Raw genomic sequence first — 21,918 nt, 5'->3', positions numbered from 1 at the left:
AAGCAGCAAAGGGTGGTGGGTGGGGGTGACGTTTCTCTCTTACTAAAATCATCTTTTCATGCTCAGTCTAAAAAAAATGTTCATGCTAATGGAAAATCAGAGACTATCTGGTTACTAATTAGATGCATCAGAAAGCTATCTATAAGATGTGAATTTTTCAGATACTCTGAATAAGCAAGACAAAAATATGAAACGTGAGATATAATCCCTAAGGTCTCTTGGGACTCTTCTTTTTTCAACTAGAATAATCACCTCTGTTTTTCTTGGATAAGTCTATAAAATTAGAACTGCCAATACTGAGTGAATTTTTCTTGGCTACAGTTAACTAAGTAGGTAGCACTTTTTCTGAGATAAAAATGTTTAAAATGCTCATTTAGAAATCTCAGATAAGACTGACAGGAAGTGGCATTTCTCTCCTCTCAGGCACTGTGTTGGTGTGTTCTTGACAAAGGAAACCCAGATGGTCTGATTCTGACAGGCCATTACTTAAAGGAGACAGAGGAGGAAAGATCAGAAGTTTACCGTTGATTTAAGCCTGTAGAAAACCACACTCCCAGTAATCTATATGTGGCTTCCTTAGAAATGACTTAAACAAACAAACAAAAAAAAAACCCAACCCACACAGCAATCTCTTTGTAGGGATAGATTTTCAACAGATTGTTGCATGCACTTTTCTTATTCCTCCAAGAGGACTGGCGAGAACATCTCTCTCATAGCCTCGGCAGTACCTAACGGAAGCATCAGAACCTTCCGCTGGAGAACCTGCAAGCCGCTGTGTCCCCTAGGACTTCACTGTTTGCAGTGAGCATGCTCTTCTCTTGCCAGGCAGACACAGAGCACTGGTAATTCCAGGTGCTACAAAGCACTGGCCCTGAAGCTCAGTGGTCACTTGAGGAAATACTTCATTTGAAAAATACCATTTGACAATGACAAGCATGAAGATTTCATGTCATTATTGAAGCATAATGTAAGCAAAACTAATTTGAACTATTCTGGACTTTAAAAAATATTAGAAAAGAAATATATAAGAGTATAAATTATATCATGTCAATATAAATAATCTTAAGGAATCATCATCATGAGAAATAATTTCCACTTTCACTCTTTGTGATGACCTAGAGCCTTAGAATTAGCCAGGCTTTGAAGCACTGTAACATCCAAGGAAAAAATACGTTATTCCACAAACAGAAATGCAAATATTTATGAATAAACCAAATTCAATATTCCTAATGCATAAAATTTGCATACCTTTAAACACATTTATGAACAAATATGGAAAATATAAAAATGTTTTTATTTCTGCTCAGTGTATTCTTTTCAAATTGGACTAAGAAAAATCTCAAAGGATTTTTCAAAACAGTACAACTGAATATTCAGATGCTTTCCTCGCCAATATAAAGTATTGGATATCATAACTTAACTTGCAAAATGCTTTATATTGATTGGTATTAGAGTCTTTGGTATAATATAAAGATGAAATAATTCTCTTTTTTTTAATGTATTTTATTGATTTTTTACAGAGAGGAAGGGAGAGGGAGAGTTAGAAACATCGATGAGAGAGAAACATCGATCAGCTGCCTCCTGCACACTCCCTACTGGGGATGTGCCCGCAACCAAGGTACATGCCCTTGACCGGAATCGAACCTGCGACCCTTCAGTCTGCAGGCCGACGCTCTATCCACTGAGCCAAACCGGTCAGGGCTGAAATAATTCTTAATAATTTTATCTTGATGTATGCTATTGCTTGACACAGCACTTCAATATTTAATTATTGAATATTCTCTGTACCAGAGAGAATATTCAATCTATTATTTTTATTTAGAGCAGTAGAAATATGGTTTCAACAAAATTAGATTAGAAGTAGAAACTTAATTTTATTTACCTTATTTTTCAGCTGTCATTTTTTTTTTTTTACAAACATATGGACATGCCTGGAAATACTAAGTAAAGCACATACAGTATGTAAAATGTAGACATACTTATATAACATCCACTATAAACCTCAGATGGGAAAATGCATACTGGTGATATTAAAGGATTTACAATGTCACACTACTAATATATGGTGAACTTCAATTCAAACTCAGGCCTATGTCTGATACTTTAAATGTGAATGACACTGTCACTCACAACCATGTTAACAGCAGGAATCAGGTGATACACATGATCCGTTTCCCTTGTGTGTTTACTAAGTGCTGAATGAACACTCAAAGAATGAGCAGTTAGAGATTTATGCTTGCCTTGACAATCCTACCACACTTGGGGCTGTGTAGTGTAGTAGACTATGCTCACAGGCACTCACCCAAGGAGAGAGTCTTCCTTTGGCTTTGTCTTCTTGAACTTCTTGCTCCCACTGGTCCCACTTGGGCTAAAGGTCCAGCTTTCTTCATTCCAACACCCTTCATGATCGGAGGAGTTTCCTTTTCCTGAGCTTCGTTTCCCTAAGGAAATTCAAGAGAAAGGATGTGCTCGGTATATTGGGATAGGAGTGAAATCAACTTAGTTGATTCACAAGTGACCTCTTGACCCCTGGTATCATGGGCCTGATGCTATTAGTAAATATTCAGAGTCTCAAAGTGATTCATGATGGACCATCCTCAACAAAAGAACATACGCAAGAGTGACTTACAACCTCTGAAATAAGTTTTCTTGTCATAACTCAACAGCTATTGTGTGACTCCAGAGCAGAACACCGACTGCTAACTTTTCCATTAGAGAACCTTAGAGTATGGGAATCCTTTGCTGGTGGGCACTACTAATTCTCATTCACCAAGATTTATTGGAATGGCATCCCTGCAGAACTATGTACTCCCAAAGATCTTCATTCAGGGCTTGCTAGACCTAGTATTCACACATTTCTAGTTGAAATATAGCTTGGCCAAAGGTATTCCCCTAGCTAGACACCATATTTTAAAACAGATGAATTTATATGAAACACTATGGAATAAAGGTAGATATATTAACTGGCTTCTGGATGCTGTTATGTTTTAAAGAACCTTCACTTCAATTATAGTTTTAACTAATGGAGAGGATTAGTTAAGTCATTTGCTCCTGGATCCTTCAGGTTAGGATTCTGCCAAACTATCTGCTTGACTCAGGAAATTCTTTCCATTAGTGTTAGAAAACAGACTAAGAGCTCCGGACATGCAATACTGATCCTTCAAACCAAACACTGAGCCTATCCCAGTAAAAAAGAAAGGAAGGGTTGAATTACTTTAAACACTTATATACTGAAGACACTCTTCTCTATGGGCTAGGAAACATGTTAAAATGACAAATGTATGCCATTTCTAACCCATTAAGAACTGTACAAATGTAAAATATCATTTTGATACTATATTGTTCTTTCTGGTGGTTCTTTTCAATAGGTCTAAAGAAGAAATTCTGCTAGCCTTCCATAATCTTTTCAGATTTGTAGAAGTCACTTACCTCTGTCAACATTAGCTCTCAGAGAGGTGAGCATGCCCTCAGACACCAGGGTTTTATAAAGAGCACCTTTGCAAGACCTCTCGGATTTCCGGGAACCACAAGTCTCTATTTTTCTGTGACACTCACTGTCCTCAGGCTTGGCCTGTCCTGATAAGCTGGGTGGTAATGTGTCCTCCGTGGGGGTCAATGGTTCTGCTTTTATACCCTCTGGCACCTCACCAGAAATGTTCTTGCTGGCAGAAATAGTTATGAAATCTGGAGGTCTTGACTCTTTGGTGGTGTCTGAGGATTTCTCCTTTGACATTTTCTTCTCTCTTGATTTCACTTTTTTCTTTGGTGGCTTGGCATCCAAAATGTTTCCCTTGCCACTTGAGGATGCACGTGCCTTCTTGCGAGGGGTCTCTCCAAGTTTCTCGATGCCCCAGTCTCCCTTTGCAACAGCTTCAATGGTGTATATGACACTCTCGATGTCAGACTCTGAGGACTGCCTCTTTTTGCAAGTCTTCTTGGGTGTGGATTTATCATTCCCATGTCGATCCATTTTGCTTTTCTTCTTTTTCTTTTTTAGCTTCTCTGGCTTGTTTAATGCTGTGGGATCCTCAATGATCATAATCCCATGAGGATGGCACATATGATCCTTTCTACTGGGAACATCACTTATTATTATCTTGCTACTGGCAGAGTAAGAAAAATCAGGGAAGTGACTATACTTTTGATCTTTGTCTAATTCTTCCTTTTTAATTTCTTTGGGATCTTCCATTTTTATAGCCATTATATCATTCATTTGCAGCTCCTCAAAATTTCTTAATTCCTTAGAATCTTTTATATTTTCCTTAAAAGATTTTTCAAATTCTGCGTCCTTCTGTAACCTGGCTTCATCTGTTTTCTCCATTTTTATCTCTCTTTCTTCCTTCCCTTTCTCCAATTCTTTCATTCTTCCGCCATCTGATTCTTTTGTTTTTATTAGCTTGGATTCTTCTATTTTCATCCCCTCTGATGCCAGACACATCTGAACAGTTAAAACAAAATTGGGAGAACAAGACACACACAAAAATCCTTATTATTCCATACCTGAAATTAGTTTGAACTTTTAAGTTATTGTCCCCTTTAAAAATAATCAAAACAAATTTCAAATTTGACAATAATCAGTCTACTTCTGCCTAACTAACTTAAATGATTCAAATTAATAAAGGATTTTAGGCATTATGATACATTCATTAAACTCTAGACAAGCATATACCTGAATTCTCATTTTCCAGCTTCTGGGAAGGTTGTCTTATGAAAACAAGATTTGGTTAAAGGAGAATGGGATCCAGAGTTGAAAGACCTAAGTTTGAGTCTTAGTTCTGTTGCTTGCTAACTTTGTAGTAGGAATGAGTCATTTCACTCCTCTGTTGCCTTTGTAAAATAAAAATAGTTTATCCCAGAGGATTCTGTGAGGTATAACAGAGATGATAATAAGAATTGTACTTATAGCAACACAACAAATCCCCAAACTCTCTCCCAATGTTTGTCCTTTCTTCTTTCTTGGGAAAATGAGAAAAAGAGCGACAATTTCTACCTATCCATTTGCAATTAAAAGTAAGATTATGCTGATAACTTAAAGATTACCAAAGCCCTGAAAACTAAGTGATGGTGTGTTTTTTGTTTTTGTTTTTTAAACTCATTTGGTGGCAAACTTGATCTCATTCAAATTTACTTGGCTGCAAATTCTGACCAGAACTAATGTGAAACTGCTTAACATCCAAATTATCTCACTTAATGTGACTATTCATATGCTTTTGGTATCAGAATCTTCATGCATTTGAATATGCACTGGGGGAATTAACTGAATAGTGTAAAATACATACACTATATCACCAATTTCCTAAAATCTGAAAAATTCTGAATACCCAAAAATGTCTGGCAGCAAATTGGTTAAGTTTTTAAACTCCCAAAATTTTACATAAAGAATGTTAAAGGAAAAACCATGCTGATTAGATCAAGGGCAGCACAGGAATTATTAAACACTATTCTTTTTATCTACTTTGCATTAGTAACTTAAAGGAAAAAGAATATTGTGGCTTGTTGAGGCCCCACAACAATTAAGCCTATGAGTAGGAAACTGATCCATTTAAAAAGACATATCACCATTTTATCAAATGGCAAGTTGTCAGAGAATGTTAACATCTATAAAGTTCATTTTTCAAATTCAAATTTTTAAATGGATACTGCACTGAATTAAATATCAGATGCTCTTTAACTTCATTTTTCCCCCTTAGTACTTTCAATGTCTTTCAATTTCTTCTGTAAGAATTATGTTATGATTAATAAGTCTGGGGAGAAATTGGAAAAGGGGTGGAGGTTGGGGCAGACAGTGCAAGTTTTTAAAAAAGTGAACATGACAAGAGTACCCAGATTTTTGGATCATTCACAGGGAAGATCTGAACTATCATGAGTTCACAATGAAGCTTTTTCAGGAAATCAAGTCAGTTAACTTCTAGACCTCAGCAAGTAGTTGTGAAGATTAAGAACTTCCCTTTATTAAAGTAACCAGAAATAAGGTCAAAGCAAAATGTTATCTTAAATGAATTCTGAAACACCAATGCATTTAATCTTCCCTGCTTGTTTTTCTCTCATGGGAACTTTGCTGTGTTTTTTTTTTTTTTTTTTTTTTTTTTTGGTTTTGTTTTGTGTGTGTGTGTGTGTGTGTGTGTGTGTGTTTTGTTTTTTGCATAAATTTTAAAATAATTTTTATTTTCCTACCTCAATTATCCTAGATCTTCAAGAATATAACTATCCCAATGTGGGGAGAAAGACTGTACTAGTCTTGAAAGAAGATTAGAAAGGCATCCTCAAGGTAAATTTTATGTGTGTTTTTTCAATTACTTTCACGCTGATAGCCTTTAAATAAGTCATCTCAGGGACCTTTTAGCATATAGGTTTTTAAAGTGATATGCCAACAGTTTGCATTTGCACAAGTTCATCTTATCAAACCTAATAATACTTTGCAAACCCTATTCTCTGCTTCAATATATTTCAAAATGATTCTCCTCATCACCCCCGATAGGGATGAAATGGAACAAATACAGACATTCACTCTGGGGACATATTCTGGGTAATAATGTAGTATTTCTTGTGAAGTTAATTCACTGAGCGCTAGTCACACTTTACTTCCTTGTTTCCGGCTCTTGAAAGTCCCCCCCCCCCCCCCCCCGGCACCCCACCACACACAGACAAATAGAATATGTTAATCCTAAATTATAAGAAAAACAATTATGTTCCTGGAAGTCAAACTATAAAAATAAAACAACTCCTAGTCAAAACTACAAACCACAAATCTCACTAACCCAAAAAACCCAAAACAAATTAGATAGAGTTGGGTGACACTCGAGAAGTTATTTAACATTCTTCCCAATGTAGAAATTCATTTCACTACTATATTCCTAGAGTTAGTTACCCAGATTTTGCACAAAAGCTATGACCATAGGAGATGGTCTGTTTGAAATTTTTAAAATATCGAGCAAAACCCCTCTCAGGCCTTGTTGTTCCCTGAAGCCACTTAAATTAATCCACTCCTTCTCTCATGTGAGTGTCAAATCTTGGAAGACAGACTTTATTTCCCACAAGTCTGTTGTTCTAGCATAATGTTCCAGGTTCCCTTTACTGTTCATCACAGGTAAAAGCCTTCTGACCTTTCAAAGGGAAGCTAGATGCAGTATGGTGTCCTGAAGTGAGAATGGGCTTTATTGCAATTAGCTGGGTTTCTGACCAAGCACCAGACCTTGCTTGCCTAAGACCAAACAGTGACCTATGTATCTTAGACTTGAACCCATATGAGGAAATAAAGGCTCAGAAATAGGGTAAGAGTACATCCTACACTGACTATTGTGAGGCAAAGATGAACAAATGTGTGTGTGCATACAACTTGTAAATTACATAAAGCTTTACAAGGTTTGGGGAACATTGATGCTTCAATTTAGCAATATCTTTCTTAGAGTAAGTTTCTACCCTTCCTGTGAATGCTTCTTGAAGAGAAGTAGGACTATTTATTAGTTGACTGGAACACCAATCTTCTAATGGGGCCCAAAGACAAGTTCCCCCACCCCCTCTCTTAAACACAGGTCACACTTCTGGCTTGTGGTCCATTAAAATACTGGATTTCTTTACTGACATAATATGCTGGGAAACTTGGCCTCTCCTATACTATTTCTTTATATTTTTTTGTACCTAGATGCAAGGTATTTTCCTTAAAAAGTTTATCCTTTCACAACATGGATGAAATTGCCTATCAGCTATGTGTTACAGACACATTTGATATAAGCTGCTTTGTATCTTTGTCCAGATCTTTGGCAACAATGTTGAGTAGGACATGGCCAAGGACAGAGCCTCTGGCAAACCTCTAGAGCCCTTTCATCAGTTGACTTGACAATAATAAACGTTAGCAATCCAAGAATTTATTGTCCAGTCTAAATCCCCCCTAATTGTTCACAAGGACATAAGATTATCTGAAATCTGGATATAATATGCCAACAGCATTCTCTTAGCCTATTTTATAATCATACCAAACAGAAAATGAAAATGGCTTGTGCACCAGTTAGGGTCTAACTAGGAAAAGAGAAACAATTTAAGCATACCTAGCCAAGGGAAGTTAATGCAGGGAATAAGTTGGTTACACAGGTCATGAAGAACTGAGACACCCAAACAAGTAGTGGTGAGGCAACCCAGTGAGTAGCTACAGCAGAAAGCACAGTGGGTCCAAAGGAGGGAAGAAATGCTACTGAAGCCCAGGGGCGGGTCCCAGTAAAAGATGGAACTGTAGTGGGGCTGTCTGGAGAGAGCTGGATGCATAAAAGAGAGGCTGCCCCTGCTGTACCCCCAGCCCTCCTCATTCCTTCTTTTCATGGTGCGGCCTCTCTTTTCCTCCCTTTCCCTAATCTCCCTCCAGTGTCTCTCACAGGCTGAACCCAGCTAGGAATCAGGGGACACAGGAGTCCAGGAAAGGCAGTCTGCAGCCACCTGGGATATAAGCCAGCGCACAGGGCAAACAGACTCTGTGCTAGCACATCTGACAATGAAATAATTCAGAGAGACTTTGATAATTTCATTTTTATCTCCTTTTCTATGACTTCAAACATTATATTAGAAATAATTTTCAAAAGTCTTTAGGAATTAATAGTCTATAAGTCTATATGACATAAACAGAACCTGGGAATAGTTATGGATGCCATCACTCTCAGATATGAGTAAATTCTCTATTGAAAGGCAGTCTCAAAAGGCAGGGATTCTAGCCCTAGCTAGTTTGGCTCAGTGGATTGAGCAACAGCCTGCAGACTGAAGGATCTCGGGTTCCATTCTGGTCAAGGGCACATACCTTGGTTGCAGGCTCAATCCCCAGCCCTGGTCTGGGCACGCGTGGGAGGTAACCAACCAATGTATCTCCCTCACATCGATGTTTCTCTCTCTCTCTCTCTCTCTCTCTCTTTCTCTCTCTCTCTCTCTTTCTCTCTCTGTCTCTCCCCCTCCCTTCCATTCTCTAAAAGTAAGTCAATGGAAAAATATCCTTGGATGAGGATTAACAAAACAAAAGGCGGGGTTTCTAGAGCCAGATTGCATAAGACTGCAGACTGATTAGCTCATTTTATCTAAATCTTTCTGTGCCTCAGTTTCCCAATCTATAAAACAAGACTGTTAATAGCACGCTTTAGGAATATGGTGAAGTTCAATGAGTTGCACATGTACAGTACTTGAATTAGTGCCTTGTATAGAACAAAAATAATATATTCTGACAACCATCTCTCTGGGGCCTTATGCCATATAGAGAAAATGTTGGCTATTATTATTACTAGTAATATTCATATTGGTAGCATTAATAGCACATCATGGCTCTGGTAGACTAACTGCTTTGCTCTAATTGTTCACATAGGATTGAATGAGTCTATAGTTGAAAAAAGAAACATATACAACAAAATTAGATTCAGGAAGATCTCAAATTAGTTACCTTTCAAGAAGCAACTTTTATTAAACACACATTAAGCTCAGTTCTACTTTTGGGTACAAGCATCTCTACTTACATCTACTTTTGGGTGCATATATCAACACTTCAATGGAACTTAAAGTGTGTACACACTACATTACATAAAGATATAAGGACATGTGCATAGGTAAGCACATAGTGGACACAAAAAACCATAAATCAGTGTGAAATCAAATGAATAAAACTGTACTTTGGGAAGTGCAAAATTAATGTCCGTTATTAATTAGTCAGGCTGACCTTAACAGAAGGTTGTTAATTAGGCCCCGAAACAGAACATGCCTTAGTAAATGACAATTTATTCTTCTATTATTATTTTAAATTGAACAATCACCTTCTTTTAAAGTGAGAATGTAAAATCATCTGCAGGGCACCTTCTGGGTGGATTCCCATGGCTGTATTCAGAGAAGTTAAAATGTTAATGTTTTAAATCAAATGCTGGGCACCAATACTTGCTATCTATTGTGTATTTCCTCAGGTACTACACTCTATTTTTATAAGGGTAACTCAGTGAGTACAAAATGTATCCTGTTCACCTTTGTATTATTCACCAAGAATACCCTAGTACCTGCCTTCAGAACAAATGCATTCAACAGATAACCATGTTAAACTGAATGATTCACTAGTTCCAAAATAACGGATGAGTCTAAAATGCTGATTCATACCAAGAAAGAGTTACTTTCTGAGTCTATTTAAAAAAAAAAAACAGTGCTAATTATGATCCTGCTACTGGTTGGCCTGGACTAGCAATCACACTGTCCTTGGCTATGCTTCACAAGAGCACAGTGAAAATTAAACACCAAAATTTTTATTTTAACCTTGACGATATTTTAATTTTAACTCTGAAAAAGTGGTTTCTCACTGTTTTGTGTAATCAGAATGGCACATCAGTGATGTGCTAGAAGAAATGTAACTAAAAAAATGTAACTCACTCCCTAAAGAAAAACAAAACTAGTATGTTGAAACCGAGGTCCTAACAATGTACATGTTAGATGGATATATAAGACTATACTCTTAAAAATGACCGCAAATAAAAAAATGCAACAGAATATTGAAGGGGTCAGATAAGATGGAGGGATTATGCTTTATGTTCTGGGGTTCAAGGAGGCTGTCATGTTCATTTCAGGTAAGACCACATCTTAGGTTCAGGATTTGTTACTGGGGACTTGCTTTAAAGACATAATAAATCTATGTACATCAAGCCTATGTCTCATGGAATCAAAGACATTTTAAAGTGTATTCCTTTCTTCAGAACTATCAATTCATTTATTTAATGTGCCCTACTTTAAAAGACTTAGAGAAATGACCAGTGAAATATAATCATGTGTATTAGATAAGTAATGCTACAGAAATAGAAACCCTTTAACTGGTGCAAAGAAATGTGTACCATCCCATTTTATTTTGCTCTTAATTATGTTTTGTCCTTCTTTGTCTATTATACAGAAACCAGCTAGATTAAAAAAAAAAAAAAGGCAGTGTGAAAACAGACCCACTGACACTAATCAGGGAGTTTCAATTTCAAAACAAATGTTTTGCAGCCAAGGTATGTTTACAATCATTTTGTACTGGCTTATTACCTGCCAAACATGTAGACATAACCCAAGGATGGCTTTTAGCAGTGTTTTCCAAGATGTGCATTTCTCCTCTAATTAAATAAAACCGGAATGTTTTTGCCATAAAAATACACGAGCTGATGCTTTCAGGGAATAGTAACACTGCTGCTAAAAAAAATTAATTTTCTTTATTATAAAAGATAACTGGCCACAGACTAGTGGTCTAAGTGTCTCCCAACACTAAAATCTGGGCATGTGAAATAGTTTATTATTTGGTTTGCTGAAACAATTAGGCCAGGAGAAATAGTGGATAAATGTTTCTCTTTACCCACTATTTCTTCAGAAACAATACCATTCCTGAAAACTCCAAATGCATCTACTAACAGAAGTCATTAGGTACATTCCTGTAATCTAGTTCCTCCAAAAATAAACTGGTGCAACCTGGGTATGAAATGCAGTTTTAGGAGTTTCCTAAAAATCAATGATTCACATCTTTGCACAAAAAGATGAGGAAGAAAACAAACAAACAAACACACACACACACCACTTCAGATAAAAAGTCCCCTCAAATAAGTATTAGAATTCAGGTGTGTGATGACAGGGTAGGTGGAGCTGAGGCAGGAAGCCACACATCGAGGTTCTGGGCTTCAGGAGTTACAACAGGATCGGAGGGATAATGCACATCCATAATATATGAGGACACAACACAAAATTTGAAGTCACACCTATAATTGGTAGTGGTGAGAATGCTACTGTGATTGGAGGGATGGGATTTCCTACTTTTATCAGTATAGTATATAATTTCTGTAATTTTATCATAATTCAGCTTTTCTTAAAGTAAGCCATGATTTTCCATAAGATTTAATTTTTACGGATACTAGAATAAACGTATATTTATTTGTTTTCAATTATAACTGGCTTCTGCAAGTTAGAATATAAGAAAAACCAGGGAGTTGAGGCCTCTGAAAATGTCTCCATCCTTTCTAATAAATAGGATGAAGGACAACTTTTCCAATTCCCCTCTTCCCAGCAGATCTATACTCTTGCTTTTTTATACACAAGGAGTGTATTTGGAGAGATCCAGCATCCTCCTTCTCCAACTCCACTCAACACATAACTAGTTTCAGAAATTGGGATAAAGAAGAAAGTACAACAGAGTGGGTACCCCGGGCCAGACGCAGCAGTGCTGTGGTGACCACTTTTACCTTCCTCCTGTGCTCAGAGGAACATGTTTCTCTGCCTTCCAAACTCAGCCACTTACCTTGCTGGCAATCCCTCTCTTGTTGATGTTTTTAGTAATGGATTTTTTCAGCTATCTCTCCCCACCTCAGCATCTTTCCTCTCTTCTTCTGTACTATTGGACTCTTTGTCCACAAACACCCAGGCTCCCCCAACAGGTCAGGATCAAACTTCAGGAAGCCATTCTTTCCCCCCACACCCAGGCTGTGAAGTGCAGTCATCTCTGACACTCCTTTTGCTTTGCCTCTCACATCAACTCAGTCATCCAACTGAGCCCCATGCAACTCCCCTGAGGTCTGTTTCTGCCTCCAGTTCCCACTGCCAGCTCCCCCTCTCCAGGTCCCTGTCTTCTTCACACCTGGATTTCGCAGAGGCTTTCTACTCCATTCCACATGCTCTGCCAAGTATCTCTCCAAGCCCCAAATCTTCAATGGCTCCTCATTATGTTCACATAGAAATGTCTTTGCTTCACACTAAACACCCTCTCAATTCTGATTTGCAGCTGCACTCTGCCTTCCCCTGCCCCAAATCTCCTCCACTCCTGCCAGTCTGATTTAGTTGCCATCCACCGATCTCACACTTGCCTGCCTTTATCTCTCTGCTGTCTCTCCCCATCTCTCCATTTAATTATGCACAAGTCACAATCTCTACTGGGTACAGGTGGTTAGGTATAAAAGAGGAAGGTGGACGAGTAAAAGTGGATGCTACCAATGGCTTTTAGCCCCAGAGTCAGGGCTCAGTAGGGAAAGGAGAGGATGGTCACATTTGTATAGCAAACACTCTGCAAGGGGGCAGCCACTTATTAGTTCTAAACAACTGTTCCAATGTAGGAAAGTTAGCCCAGTATTTCCGGATCTCTCAATTTTCATGAGAAATCAAAAATTTGTATTTACTCAAAATTTATAATTTTAAAATATTAGCCACTAATTCAAATACAAATGATAATAAAGGTCAACAAGTTATGAGCCAAACAAAGCAAGTTAGCTGCTAGTTTCAACCTCTCTTCCTCAACAACTCCTTCATCAAGACCCATCTTCATGCTCTCTCCCTGTGCTGGGTCCCCAGAACATTCCTGCTCGTATTAATTTCTCCCTGTCCTGATTTTACACATTCATCTGTGTACCACTCTTCACTCAAATGTAGCTTTGTCTTTTCATTGCATCGTTCCTTATGAAACCACCTGCACTATTTATAATTTTATCCCTTAACATTTTATATTTTATTTCTTTGCAAGTGAAGAATACGTTCCTGGAGGGCAGGATTCCTACACCATAATTTCCTATAGCCCTCACAGTGTCTTCCAAATTCACAAATATGCACTTACTTATTTAAGTGTATAAGCGGTATCTTGGCAGTTTTAAGAGTACAGACACTTTTTAAAAAGGAAATATCAGCTCCATTTTTTTGACAGCAGTCTTGAACAATCTGTCATCTTATTCAGCAGTACACACATGTGTAGGAGTAAGCTGTCTTCCATGGAGCCGTCTATAATACACAAATTCCTATAACAAGCAGCTTGCACAGCCTTAATACTCATCTAAAACAAGGTGACAGCACAGCCCAGTGTTGAAGAGCCTAGGCAGTGGGGACAGACTGCCTAGGTTTCTATAGAGGCCCTAACACTTCCTATCCCCATGACCTTAGGCAAAACACAAAACCTCTCTACCCTTTTGTTTCCTAATGTGTAAAAAAGGAAAGATAACAGTACCTACCCTCAGAAGATGGGCGTGAAAATTCAATGAGTACATATAAAGTACTTAGAGAAGTGTCTAGCACACAGTAGATAATAAATGTCAGTTATTATCTTAGGTTAGATAATAAAACTTGCATATAAAATCAGCTATTAAAATTTATAGTCTAATAAAAGCAAACCTGTATGAACAAAAAAAATTATAAACTATTTAAAATAACACATAAAATTATTTCAGAAAAATCAGAAGTAAAACAAACAGTAATAATTATAGGCTTATGCTCCAGCCCCTGGTGGCACACCAAAACGTCAAAACTGTACCTAGAGGTAAAGCATCCCTGCACCACTTAGAAGAAGGCTCACAGTTATCTCATCATAATAACAATACTTGTGTATCCACATGCAGGAAGCTTCAGCAGCCTCACTGTATTGGCATGGAGCAGACCCTCAATAATTATGAGTCCTTAGAATGAATGAATAAACTGTCCCACTTAGTATACTAGGCAATTTGGTACCAGAGATCTTCAAGTGTAGAAATTTTCTTTGCTAAAATGTACAGGGGTAAAGATGTCTCTAAGTGTCCTCCAACTATAGCAACTATGATACACAGGGCTCTCAGGGCAGGGGAGAGGGGGAGGTGCTGTGTTGCTTTGCAGATCTTTATATGACCCAACCTAATTAATTTAAAAATAAAAGGAAACACAATACATTATAGGACCTGCACCAATTAAGTAACCGATTAATTGAAGAGTATGATCCTCATGGAGGTTCAAACATAAAGGATTATATTTTTCTCAATTTCCTAACCTCAGCAGCACTATGCCAAATCTCTCTTCCCAGTTGGAATAGATTCCTAAAAAACACCTGGAATAGATCCCAGAATTTTCAGGTCACTTTTAGCTATTAACAGTTCACCAGTTTAAAATGCCAATCAAATGCTCAAAGAAGGGCCTTCCCCAGCGTATCTTTTGGTCCAGGGTCCAGGGAAATAGACAGGGGTCCTTACAATGCCAACACTAAGAGTGTAGGCCGATCCAAGTCTCTTTGTGTCTGCTGCCAACTTTTTCAGTTTTCTTTCTGCCTGCTTGAGTGCATATAGGGCCCAGCAATAAATATATTCCTATAATATTTCTTACTTCTCATCAAAGAGAAGATGTATCTTGCAAGCATTTCTTCCTATCTGAGGGAGTTCTCCTCATTCACTCCTCCTCCCATGTCAGCCCACAGGAACGGAATTGGCCAAGGGTGAGCAGTTAGTTCTTGGGCTAGCTGGTTCCTAGTCCTTCCTTCAGAAGGCCTAAACATTCTGCTTTAGTGGATAGAAGAAATGGTGGAGGTAAAACTAACTGCCCATGGGTATGTCTTTCTCTTTTGTCTGTTCCTGCTAACTCTACATATGACCTTGTCAGGGGATGCCAAGCACAGGGATGATATGCAAAATATTTAATAGGTGAGGTGCTGACTGGTCAGAAGGGATGTGGTCTCAGGGTTGGGACAAAGTTCTGCAGGCCCGCGTGCCCTCTAGTTGCTGGAAGGATCAGAGATGCTGGCAGCATTGCCGCAAGGTACTCAGGGGATTTAGGTCACAGTCTTTGCACTAACAATACCAAGTATTTTAGTACCAGGACAGCCATACTGATGCAAACTGCTGAAGATCACTCCTGCTTATGGGAGCTCATCAGAGTGTCCTGAGCAAAGTATTTCCTGGTGTAGGAGCCTGCCCCACTGTGCCAGGCTGATCCTCTGCCAACCCTCCCCATGACTGTCCCATGGCCTCTTGTCTGATCAAGCTGGACTATTTCCTATGTGTCCACTAGGCCCCTGGGAAACTCACACATCTCTACAATGCCAAAATGGAGTGCAGCAGGCATTCCAAGTCTCTCCCTGCTGCCAACTTCCTCCAGTTCTTTTTTTGCTTGCTCAGACGGGTGAAGGATTCAGCAGTAAATCTATGTCTAAAACATTTCTTGCTTCTTGCCACTTCTTGTAGGTACCACCCCAACCTTTAATAAGGGTTCTCTTAGAGCTGCCTTCACTTTCATGGACAGGGAGAAAATCCAAAGTATTCTAGATGATTGGATAGCCTATGATATCTCCCCACTCACTGATGACTTGGGTTAAGGGTGGGGTGAGAGGAAAAACCTCTGTACAGTAAGTATATGAGACAGTAGAATTAGTATCTCTTTATAAATCCCAATAGAAGGGTTTGGCCCAGATTGGAGGTGGCCTCTTGTAGGCTTTCGCTGTGGGATGGAAAAACTGAAAGCTGTTCCTTCAGATTTCAGACAATACCACTAATTCTGGTCAAAAGAAAAAAATCCTCAATATCCTGTTATACTTATTTAAAGAGGCACCCAACATAATGAAATATTATGTTTTGTTCAAGAAAAATGAGCACCAAGTACACATGGAATAAAATAAATTGAGGAAGCCTATTTCTATTGTTGATTATTTGGAGATGCTGGTTAATCCATTGTGCACATATTTATGTTTAATTAGAAACTGGGAAGCTTCAGGATGTTATTCTAAAACACAGTCTATTGGCATTATGGCATCACATTCATGTGGGAGAAATAATGTTAGAAGATTTTCTTGGTAAATTATTTTTTAGCGACCCTGTTTCATCAAAAGCATGTATTTTTACTCAGATGTTATAAGAAACTAAGTCTGAGTATAAGCTGATTTACTATAATTGGCATAGGCTTATTGCAGTCATTTTACCCCTTTAAATTATGATCCCAGCATTCAAACATCTGTTAGACCATAGCATCTGTTTCATATTTGGGATGCATCCCTACAAATTAGAAGAGTGTTCTTTTTTAATGAGCTCTGATTTAATAGGGAATCCTTTTTTTAAAATAACTTATGCCAAAGAAAATTCATCTCTCTAGAATGCCCAGCTCCACAGCAAAGTTCCTCAAAGGTCCACACTTTTCTAACACAAAACTGTTTAATAAAGACATATTAATACTAAAAGTTAGGTGTTTTACAATTTAGTGTTTAATATTTTAAAAACCATATGCATCCATTTATCTATGGATAGACATTGAGGCTGCCTCCCGTTCTTGGCTATTGTAAATAGTTCTGCAATGAACTTAGGGGTGCATATACCTTTTCAAATTAATGTTTGTTTGTTTTTATACTTAAATTTAAAAAATAGAAATAAAAACCATATGTAGGTGTTTGTATATATGTGTAACACACACAACTAGGAACTGAAGAGAGGGCTACACATTCCTAATATTCAAGCAAGATAATCGCTTCTTTTCTTTTAGCAGGTTTTGTTTTTTAGGTTTTTATTTATTTATTTATTTGTTTGTTTGTTTGTTTGTTTGTTTTTATTTCAGAGATAGGAAGGGAGAGAGAGACAGAAACATCAATAAGAGAGAATCATTGATCAGCTGCCTCCTGCAAGCCGCCTACTCAGGATGGAGTCCACAACCTGGTATGTGCCCTGACTGGGAATTGAACTGTGACCTTCTGGTTCAAGGATCGAAGTTCAACACTGAACAACACCAGCTGGGTAATAATCACTTCTTTCAAATAAATTGTCTTAACAATCTATATAGTCAGAAAGACACTAGACAAATTCATGGCCTCATAGTCTCTCTGTTTACGACTCTAACTCCAAAGGCACACTAGGCACCAGATCCTTACTATTAAAGTTCTACCTGCAATAGTACTTTGCTACTGACTCACCCAGTTCTTTCGCTTTCTTTTTTTTTTTAATCTTTATTGTTGAAAGTATTAAATATGTCCCCTTTCTCTCCCACTGACCTCTTCTAATCCATCTCCACCCCCCGCCCCAGGCCTACACCATCCTATTGTCTGTGTCCATGGGTTATACATATTTGCTTACAAATTCCTTGGCTGATCTATTCCCACCCACCCATCCTCCTCCTCCGCCTTCCCTCTGAGATTCCACACTCTGTTCCATACTTCCATATCTCTGGATCCACTCCGTTCATCTGTTTATTTTGTTCATTAGATTCCACAGATGAGTGAGATCATGTGATACTTGTCTTTCTTTGACTGGCTTATTTCACTTAGCATAACATTCTCCAGGTCCCTCCATGCTGTCTCAAAGGGTAAGAGATCCTTCTATTTTATTCAAACTACTAGAGGCCCGATGTACGACAGCCTGCACCCTTTCACAGTCCGGGAGCCCTCAGGGGATGTCCGACTGCCTGCTTAGGCTTGCGGGGAGCAGTCGCACATCCTTAGCGCTGCTGCGAAGGCGGAAGAGGCTCCCGCCACTGCCGCTGCAATTCGCCATTCGGTGGATTTGCATATTACCCTTTTATTATATAGTATTCCCTGTGGCCTTTGTTAAGTTTTCTAGTCATTTACAGATCTCTATTTGGGTCTGAGTTTATCTTATACAGAAGCTGGTCAGCTTAATGTCAGACAACAATAGATAGGTTTATTCTGCTGTTTATATACTTCTTTATTGCTTCAGGCCTTTGTATATTTATATTTCTAATTTGGATCTGGCTAGACTTTAAAAGCTTAATGTTAAGACATTTAAAACTCCTAAATTTTTATGATATAAGCTGCCATAAAATTTGGAAAATGACAGGACATCCCATTAAATTAATAAACTACTTAAGATTTATAAAAGAACTGTATCACTAAAAACAACAACAACAAAACATCTCAGAAGGAACTCGTGGGTAGGAAGTCAGAAACATGAGAGGGAAAAAAAGTTTATAAGAGATTTTGGTTACCCATTTTTTTTTTTTTAACTTCCTAATTTGTCTCACTAGAAGAAAGAACTGTTACTATAGCGTCCTGAAAAAATTTCTTCCACGGGTTCCCTTAAGGCAGACCAGTCACAGCTTGGCAAAGTCACTACTCCTGCCCACCCTAAAAACTTCTGGCATCATCCTCCCCAACCCATCACCCGCCTCATAGGATTTATAAAAACACATTTTCTACTTTGCCAAAGGAATTTTAAATCCATGTCAGGTCAGATGTACAACTGACAAATGTTATAAAACCTGACTTAGAACATGTCATTTGAGTTCTCTAAAAACAACAAAAATTAAAACATCTACCACCTGGTTTAAAAATAGTGCATTTCTAGGGATTTACATATATTACAAGAGAATCAGCAAAGAGGAAAAGGGCCTGGACCATTCTTCTGAGTTCAAGCTGGACTTATTTAACTGATCTGAGAGAGACAAAACTGACCTTACTTTAAAATATTACTACTTGTGAAAAGGATTTTGCAATTTCCCTGGGTAACCTTTTTTAATGCTTAATGACTTTTAGTTAGCAAGACGCCTTTTTTTCCTAAATTTAAGGTTAACCCTCTCATTGTGGAAAATTAGATACAACACACTTTATGGGCAAAGGTGAAATGGTACAGTTAAAGGAATATGATTAATTTCTGTGATTTCCGCCTCTGCATAGCTCATCTTGGTATATTCTTAGAAACTTGCCTCTGCTAGTTGAAAGAGTGCAGACTTTCCACAGCGTCTTACAGGTTCGGCACCACCCAACTGCGAAGTGTTTGAAGAAATCTATATTGAAAACAATTCATATAAGAATATTAATTGTGATATCAGAATTCTTGCTTCCCATTCATACATTTAGGAACTTTCCTTAGTTTATGAGAACATCATTGCTCCCAAGTACCAAATAACTTTAAATGTGGCATGCTTGGGATTATAATTTTCGAACCAATTTTAGTAAATAATCTCCAAAACAGTAACAAAAAAACAGGCATGAATATGGTGGCTATTTAATGACAAGAGTATTATCTTTTATATTCCAGGCTTTAAATTTAATTCTAACCTTACGAGAAGACACACATTTCCATTTCTATATAAGTATCAACTCATCAACTGGTCATATATAAAAGAGCTATTTAGAGCCCATTTGTATTTACCAAAGTGACTAGTTAATTGTGCAAAGAAATATGTTTGGGAGCTCTGAGGAAAGAACACCAAGTAAAATATTTTTTTGAGAATCCAATATAAATATCCTAAGCAGTATGGTAGGAGCTGGGGAACTAAGAATCCTATCTAATAAAAGAGTAATATGCAAATTGACCATCACTCCAACACACAAGATGGCCGCCACAAGATGGCCAGCACGGGAGTGCAGTTGGGAGAGACCAGGCCTGCAAGGGAGGGCAGTTGGGGGTGATCAAGCCTGCAGGGGAGGGCAGTTAGGAGTGACCAGGCCAGCAGAGGAGGGAAGTTGGGGGTGACTGGGCCTGAAGGGAGGGGCAGTTGGGGGGGGGGGGGACCCAGGCCTGCAGGGGAGAGCAGTTGGGGGGACCAGGCCTGTAGGGGAGGGCAGTTGGAGGGGGACCAGGCCTGCAGGGGAGGGCAGTTAGGGGTGACCAGGCCTGCAGAGGAGGGCAGTTAGGGGCAATCAGGCTGGCAGGGGAGTGGTTAGGGGGTGATCAGGCTGGCAGGCAGAAGTGGTTAGGGGCAATCAGGAAGGCAGGCAGGTGAGCAGTTGGGAGCCAGCAGTCCTGGATCGGGCCTAAACGGGCAGTCGGACATCCCTCGAGGGGTCCCAGATTGGAGAGGGTGCAGGCTGGGCTGAGGGACACACCTTACCCCGTGCACGATTTTTGGGCACTGGGCCTCTAGTTTTATATAAAACACTAGAGGCCCAGCACGGGAAATCCCAGACCCACCACGCTGCCGCAGTGGGGGTGGGGGGAACCCCAAACTCTGCCGTGTCTTGAGACCCATCAACGCACCTCCTGGTGACCGTTCATTATGGCGTTATAGCCACAGGCCTTTTATAATATAGATTGGCTCTTCCTTTGAGACTATGTTCTAAGTACACACAAGGATTGACAATCAATACCACAAATTTAAATAAGTTGTACAATTAAGGACCTATGTTGTAGCACACACATATACATACAATATTACACTGACTGCTTACTCTCCTTTCAGTTTGGCTAAACAGTAGCCAGGCACTGGTAACAATGAACAGCACTGTCCTTTGTCATTTTTCCATGAAAATTTCATTTTCCATTTCTACCCTAACTCAGTACAGAACTCAGAAGGACATATGGTAAGCATCTTTACAAAGTGTGCTTTCCCTGGAGAAGTTCTGTCATCATTAGAGCTGCTAGCTGGCTTTTTGTATTCTTTGTGATTCCGAATTCTTTCTCAGTTTAAGACAGAGATATTGCTCAGTTCCCTGTAGGAGGCAATCCTGCCATAGGTGACCCCAGCCCCGCCCTCAGGGGAGTCTATGGAGCTGTCAGCTGCAGGAGAGTCTAGGTGCTTTGCTGCTGGTGGGAATTCTCCCTAAAAGACCTGCAGCATAAGAGGCCTTTCTAGAGGCAAATATTTGATAAGCTACCTGGGTTATTTAGAAGGGCCTAGTTTGAGAAGTTTTAAGGACTTTTTCTTCCTAGGTACTATCATTTTTCACAGAGTCCTTTCCTATTCATCCTAATCACTTTTTCTTTAGAAGATCAATTTATGAGGCTCAATCTTTCTGAAATTTGAAAAAATTTCCTTTAGCTTAACTTTCTGATATATGCCACGTTTACTTTTTCTAGAGAAGTTGAATTACCTTATCACTAGACTAATAGAAACACATTAATATAATCACCGATTTGCAGTATCTTTAAGGAAGAACTGAACATGAATGCATCCCTTAAACCAAGGTTATATAATAGAAAGAACATGGCTTCTTTGTCAGACAGATGTGCCTTCATTAACTTTTTGCTGTGTGGAGTTAAGCAAATAATTAAGACTTTGAGCCTCATTTACCTCATCTTCAAAATAGAAAAAATAATACCTGCCTTATATTACTATTGTGAAGATTAAATTTTATGTTGGTGAAGGGTTTGCAATAGTGCTGAGTCCATATTATGTTTTCAATAAGTAATGCTTATATTAGTAATAAGGATCTTATCATTAACACTAATAAACATAAACTCTTTTAGTACAATTGCAAAAATTAGTTACACACTGAAATTGGAATAGAATTAAAAATTGCAATGTCAGAGG

At 38.6% G+C, this 21,918-nt stretch overlaps 1 protein-coding gene across 9 annotated transcripts in view; it reads right to left on the bottom strand.

Annotated features, from left to right (window-relative positions):
* BBX (BBX high mobility group box domain containing) overlaps positions 1 to 21,918 on the bottom strand; it is a 318,462-nt gene that overhangs the window by 27,742 nt on the left and 268,802 nt on the right. For all 9 annotated transcript variants that reach the window (XM_080656467.1, XM_080656468.1, XM_080656461.1 and 6 more), the window contains 3 exons: positions 19,369 to 19,449; positions 3,430 to 4,438; positions 2,303 to 2,441 (listed from right to left, as the gene is read on the bottom strand). In XM_080656467.1, the coding sequence (XP_080512593.1) occupies positions 2,303 to 2,441; positions 3,430 to 4,438; positions 19,369 to 19,449 (1,229 nt within the window). The remainder of the gene's footprint in view (positions 1 to 2,302; positions 2,442 to 3,429; positions 4,439 to 19,368; positions 19,450 to 21,918) is intronic.

This window comes from Plecotus auritus (genome assembly GCF_963455305.1).
Source record: "Plecotus auritus genome assembly, chromosome: 2".
NCBI lineage: Eukaryota > Metazoa > Chordata > Mammalia > Chiroptera > Vespertilionidae > Plecotus > Plecotus auritus.
The sequence above is the reverse complement of the archived record's forward strand: the minus strand, read 5'-3'. Positions and strand labels throughout refer to the sequence as shown.